The following is a 6,763-nucleotide window of genomic DNA, read 5'->3' as shown; positions in this document are numbered from 1 at the left end:
GGTTATTTAAAAGGGAAGGGTTCCAAGGGACAATGAAGGGATGGGCGTCAAATCTGCTACGAGGAGTAAAGGGAGGGCTAAAATTGGGAACGGGGAAGGGAGGGGATGAGAAGGCAGGGGGGTTTGAAACTGGGAAGGGGGGCTAAGGAGGGGGTTTCAGGTGGGATGGTTTGGTGGGGGTGGTGGTTCTCGGTGAAAAGGGGGCTAGGGTGGCTGGGGAGGGGGAAGATGGGGGATTTAACTTTTTTTTTTTTAATTTTTAGTTTTTTTAGGTTTTTTTTTTAATCAAAATTATAAAAAAAATAATTGAACAAAGATATTGTGACATGTGTCACGAGGTAACCTTTAAATCAGGTTACAGGTTTTTTTATACCATTTATGGCGGAAGTATGTGAAAGGTCGTTTTATTTTGGAATAATCGAAAGGTGGTGCTATTTTTGGAAGACCGCTCAAAGGTCGTGTTATTTTCGACAAATGTTCCTTTAGATTTTCGGTTTTTTTTCGGGCCAAGTTTGGACCAACTAAAAATGCATTTTTAGGCTTGTCTAAACCCGCCCTATTTTCGGGCTGGGTCGGGTCGGGTCGGGCCAAAGTTGATCACCTCTAATTATCATGTTTTAAATTAATATTACGGATGTTCTTTAGATATATATAAAGAACATGAAGTTGGATGCTTTTTTTACAAAATAAGTATATGTTCTTTATAAAACAACTATATGTTCATTACAATACAGCTATATGTGATGTTCTTTATGAAAAAGCTATATGTTCTTTATAAAACGAATGTATGTTCTTTACTGAACAACGGAATGTTCATTCCGCGTTTTTAAAGAGAAAACGGATGCACGGAGCATCGTGCATCCGCATCCATAGAAAAAATTTCAAATCACATATATATACTAAAATTCCTAACAAGATAAACTTGCCAAATATACAATATTAACATAAATATAACAACCAAACTCTAATAGAATGAATAGTTGTGAAGTGTTTTGGTTATTTAAATTGCTCAAGAAATTGGGACTGAAATCCTTAGGAGCAATTAGTAGTAGATTCGATGACAAAGCAGCTAATCCTGTCCAACGAACATTAAAAGACGGAGCATGTGGATTCTGACTTAATCAGAGGAAATCAAAATGCAGGAAAGATCAGGGCAGGCTGATTACATTTCATCAAGGGCGCTAGTGGCTGATGATCTCACTTGTTATCAACTAATCAACATTTGTTCCACAAGCTTGGTTTTTTTCGCAAGAATACTCCACTCCAAGGGGAGTTCTAAAGGATAATCTCGATATGAATTTCTTCAGAGTAGCGAATACACTCTATGTGTTAGGGCCTATAATTAGTGTTGATATTGTATAGTTAACGGGCCTATTTCTTGAGCCCTAATCTCTTGTATAAAAACTCTACTCTACACTCTAATGAAACTACGGAAATTATTTTCGTGACATGGTATCGGAGCCAAAATCACTCTAAGTCCGTACATCTCTAAATTTTTTTTCTTTTCTTCTAATTCCCACTATCAATTCCTACATTCTAAATTCTAACTTCTACTCTCAATTTCTACTTCCTGATTCGAATTTCTCTAATTAATTCCCACTATCAATTTCTAATTCCACTATCAATTTTTAATTACTAATCCCTAAGTTTGTGGGTTCTGCCAATTGCGATACTCGGTGATAGTTGCAATTTCTCTAATACTTGTTCAACAATGGTGGATGAAGGCGTGTATATTTCTAATCGACGTGATAAGTCGACCTTATACTGTACCCACTGCGATCGTTTTGGTCATGACCTTGCCGCTTGCTTCCTTGTCCACGGGTTACCCGATTGGTGGCTTGCCAAGTATGGGCATAAAGGGCGAGTTTCTTCTTCGTTTTCTGCTGCTACTGCTTGTTCTTCAACTGCTGCAACCTTCTCACCCATTCTGCCAGGTTCGCAGCTCTCACTCGCACCAGCATCGCAGCCGCGGGACAGCCCTCCCAGCCGCAGCCAGGCCGCGGAGTGGACTGCCCAGCAGGCTGCGACAACCTACCAACCAGAGCACTCCGCGACCCAGCCGCGGGACATCCCTCCCAGCCGCAGCCAGGCCGCGGAGTGGACTGCCCAGCAGGCTGGGAGTCCTGCTCTTCCTCGGTTTACTACTACTGCTGCCTCTTCTATCTTGGGTGTGTTTGATACTCCTACGAATTCTATGGCTAGTGATTCTCTATCTTTCTCATGGATTATTGACACCGGTGCATCCCATCATGTTACCGGCAATGACAATTTTTTACAAGATGCTCATTCTATTATCTCTTGTCCCGTTGGTCTTCCCGATGGTGCTACGGCCATGGCTACTAAAGAGGGTCGTGTTGCCTTGGCGGATGGCATTACTCTCGAACATGTTCTATTTGTTCCGCAATTGAATTGCAACTTGATTTCTGTGTCTAAGTTGATTGACGACTCTAATTGCTTTGTCCGATTCACTAATTCTCTTTGTGCTATACAGGATCAATCCTCGGGGAGCTTAATTGGAGGCGGTGAACGGATAGATGGACTATATTATTTCCGGCGTCTCCCAAAAGTATGTGCTCTCACAGGTCCGGACATTTCTACATTCGAGTTGTGGCATCGTCGTTTGGGGCATCCGTCGGAGAAAATTGTCAAAATGATTCCTGCTATTCGAGGTAGTTCTGCTCCTAAGTGTTTACATAAAGCATGTGAAATTTGTCCTCTCGCAAAACAAACCCGAGCCAGTTTTCCTGATAGTGATAGTCGTGCTAGTCGTATTCTTGAAATGATACATTGTGATTTGTGGGGACCGTATAAGACGGCTTCTACTTGTGGTGCTCATTATTTTTTGACTATAGTAGATGATTTTTCAAGAGGTGTTTGGGTTTATTTGCTGAATGATAAAACTGAAGTTTATTCTTCTTTCTGTTCTTTCTTTGCTATGGTTAAAAATCAATTTGATGTTACTGTTAAGTGTGTACGGAGTGATAATGGAACTGAATTCAAACACATGCTTCCCTATTTTGATGAACATGGCATTCTCTTTCAAACCTCTTGTGTCGGTACTCCTCAACAAAATGGTCGGGTAGAGCGTAAACAAAAACATATATTGAATGTTGGTAGAGCATTGATGTTTCAAGGCAATTTGCCAATTGATTTGTGGGGTGAGTGTATTCTTGGGGCGGTTTATGTTATTAATCGCACTCCTTCTCTTCTACTTGATAAGAAAACTCCATATGAAATGCTTTTTGGCAAACAACCTGATTTTGATACATTACGTGTTTTCGGGTGTCTTTGCTTCGCTCATAATCAAAAAGCTAAGGGTGACAAATTTGCTCCTAGGAGTAGGAAATGTGTGTTTGTGGGTTATCCTCATGGCAAGAAGGGTTGGAAGTTATATGATTTTGAAACTGGAGAAATTTTTGTCTCACGTGATGTCAAGTTCTATGAGAATGAATTCCCCTTTGTGTCTACTAGTGACTCTCTTGATGCTAATGTGGGTACCGAGGGTGTGTCACATGACAATGTGGTATTTGATCATGATTTTTTGGATGATTTGGAAAATGTGTTGGAGGTCGGTGAATCCTCTATTGACCCCGATTCACCACACGCACCGAGCACCCCTGCCACCGCTTGTGACGCCGCTACCACTACATGTGCTACCCCCCATGCTCCTCACACTACTGCACCTTCTGTGCCCTCTAGTACTGCTTTTGCCTCGGAGGCTGCTGATCCGAGTCTCTCCTCTGAATCATCTCTTGATCTTGATCGTGGTCAACGGCACAGACATCCCCCGGGTTGGCATCGGGATTATGTTGCACATACTATTTCTGTTCCGAGTCCATCTATCACTTCTGGTTCACCGTCTACTCCATGCTCCTCAGGTACTCCCTATCCTTTAGCACATTTTGTGAATTGTGATAAATTTTCTGTGCGACACCGTGTATTTATTGCAGCTGTTGATACGATGGTTGAGCCTCGTAATTTCAAGGAGGCAATGCAGGATGAGGGGTGGAAAGCGGCTATGCAAACAGAAATTGATGCATTAGAAAAAAATGGCACTTGGGTAATGGAAAAATTGCCTCCTGGTAAGAAAGCTCTTGGGTGTCGATGGGTTTACAAGGTCAAACTTAATTCTGATGGCACACTTGAGATATTGAAGGCTCGTCTGGTTATCTTTGGTAATCATCCGGTTGAGGGTATTGATTACAATGAGACTTTTGCTCCCGTCGCTAAAATGGTCACTGTTCGTGCTTTTCTTGCTGTCGCTGCTGCAAAGAATTGGGAATTGCATCAGATGGATGTCCACAATGCATTTCTACATGGTGATCTTGATGAGGAAGTTTATATGAAGCTTCCCCCTAGATTTCATGGCTCTCAACCTGGTATGGTGTGTCGTCTTCTGAAGTCGTTGTATGATCTTCGACAAGCACCTCGTTGTTGGTATTCTAAATTGGCCGCCTCTCTGAAAAGGTACGGATTTGTGCAATCGTACTCTGACTATTCTCTCTTTACTCTGCAATCTGGGTCTATACAACTTAGTGTTCTGGTGTATGTTGATGATTTGATAATTTTTGGTAATGATTCTTCTGCGATTTCAACATTTAAGTCATACTTGAGTGACTGTTTTCATATGAAAGATTTGGGTGTTTTGAAGTATTTTCTTGGTGTAGAGGTTGCTCGTAGTCCGGAAGGCATATTTTTATGTCAACGGAAATATACACTTGACATTATTGCAGAGTCTGGTTTGCTAGGTGCTCGTCCGGCAGGTACTCCTATTGAGCAGAATCATACTCTAGCGAAATCAGAGTCCTCTTTCTTTTCTGATCCGGAGCAGTATCGACGGCTTGTGGGTCGTTTGATTTATTTGTCTTTTACTAGACCGGATTTAGCATACGCGGTGCATATTTTGTCTCAATTTATGCAACAACCGCGACAGGACCATTGGGAAGCAGCTCTTCGTACAGTGCGGTACTTGAAGGGATGTCCGGGTCAGGGAATCCTTTTGAGTTCAGATTGTGATTTACATATTACAGGTTGGTGTGATTCAGATTGGGCAGGTTGTCCCTTGTCGCGTCGTTCTATCTCTGGTTGGTTGGTGTTTCTTGGTGCTTCCCCTATATCTTGGAAGACTAAGAAACAGGACACTGTGGCCAAGTCTTCTTTAGAGGCCGAACTTCGCTCAATGTCTAAAACCACTGATGAGTTGAAATGGTTAAAGGCCCTTCTTCTGAGTTTGGGTGTCTCCCATCCTCGTGCTATGAGTTTGTTTTGTGATAATCAATCTGCTTTGTATATTGCGAAGAATCTGGTTTTCCATGAGCGTACCAAGCACATTGAGGTTGATTGTTATTATCTTCGTGATGCGATTCAGGATGGTATCATTAGTCCGTCGTATGTGAAGACAACGGACCAATTAGCGGATATTTTCACCAAGGCTTTGAGTAAAAGTCAAATCATGTATTTACTTGGCAAGTTGGGCATTTGTGATTTGCATGCTCCAACTTGAGGGGGGGTGTTAGGGCCTATAATTAGTGTTGATATTGTATAGTTAACGGGCCTATTTCTTGAGCCCTAATCTCTTGTATAAATACTCTACTCTACACTCTAATGAAACTACGGAAATTATTTTCGTGACACTATGAATTTTAGTAATTGTCATCCTGTTAAATGGATTGATGATTGACATACAGTATCGAATACGAAGTATAAAGCAAAAAGATCTAGGTTCATTCGAAAAATGGGAAAATACTAGTTGATCTTCATGATTAACATAATTTGTCAATCATAGGGGTCATAGTGTCTTTTCATTCATTAAGTTAAGGATAATAATGTCATTACACATGTAATGACGTGTTCATATTGTCAGCTATGAAATATACAGAGTAATGGCGTTAGTAACTAAGTTCAAAGCCCCAAATCCCCACCCTACTTCTCTCTCCTCTCTCTCAAAGTTCCAACAATGGCGGGTGTGTAGTAGCTCCGGTGATGGAGGGTGTAGCGGTGACAATGAAACTGAAATTAGTTGGGCGACAACTAGCTATGACTCCGGCAACGGGTGGTGGTGGTGTTCGTACTTAAATCGATCTCTCATCCGCCAACGTCGGCAAAAATTATGCCCAAAAGCTTCTTGAAAAAGCTCCCTAGGTTAGTCATTTCAAGGAAAAATGGTCACCTTTACCCTTTGGGGTTAACCAAGCCCTTAATTTCACCTTTTCTTCTTAGGGTTTTCGTTTAATTCGGCGGCGAAGCCGCCGGGAATGGTGGTATTGATGGTGTCGGTGGTCGGTTTATTGGTTATTTGGTTGAACCTTGGAGATGATGAAGATTGTGGTATGGTAGCTTCAATGGAGGAAGCAGCTTGAACACTACTATTGTTACCGTTAGTAAACGGAGTTAGGATCTAGGCTTGTGTACTTGGTGATTAAGCGGCTGACAAAGCATAAGTATGAGCTGGCTAGTATGAGTAAGCACTAGATTAACAAAATATGTTAATCATGAAGATCAACTGGGCAAGCCCCTCGAAAAATAGCGAGCTAATAAGCAATAATTTATGTCAATAGTTAATCTGTTTTAGCAGTCCAATTAAAATTAGCCTTTGTATTCTGGCTGTCAGTCTCTTAGTAGATTTTTTTTCAGTTTTCTGGCTGCTTTGAAGAAATGAAATGAAACTGTAGCAATCTACCCTACAATTCTGAGTTTCTGATGATTGACAAAATTTCTCTTCAATTTTAGTAAACATATAGTACTTTAGTCTTTTACTCATTAA

At 41.2% G+C, this 6,763-nt stretch overlaps 1 protein-coding gene across 1 annotated transcript; it reads left to right on the top strand.

Annotated features, from left to right (window-relative positions):
* Positions 1–1,711: 1,711 nt before the first annotated feature.
* On the top strand, positions 1,712–6,359 carry LOC145613961 (uncharacterized). Its single transcript, XM_081668989.1, has 7 exons — positions 1,712–2,566; positions 2,969–3,878; positions 3,951–4,165; positions 5,031–5,084; positions 5,369–5,454; positions 5,864–6,063; positions 6,220–6,359. The coding sequence occupies exons 1-7, from the start codon at positions 1,712–1,714 to the stop codon at positions 6,357–6,359; spliced, it is 2,460 nt and encodes an 819-aa protein (XP_081525115.1).
* The last annotated feature ends 404 nt before the right edge of the window (positions 6,360–6,763 follow it).

This window comes from Chenopodium album, chromosome 25 (genome assembly GCF_948465745.1).
Source record: "Chenopodium album chromosome 25, dcCheAlbu1.1, whole genome shotgun sequence".
Classification (NCBI taxonomy): Eukaryota; Viridiplantae; Streptophyta; class Magnoliopsida; order Caryophyllales; family Amaranthaceae; genus Chenopodium; species Chenopodium album.
The sequence above is the reverse complement of the archived record's forward strand: the minus strand, read 5'-3'. Positions and strand labels throughout refer to the sequence as shown.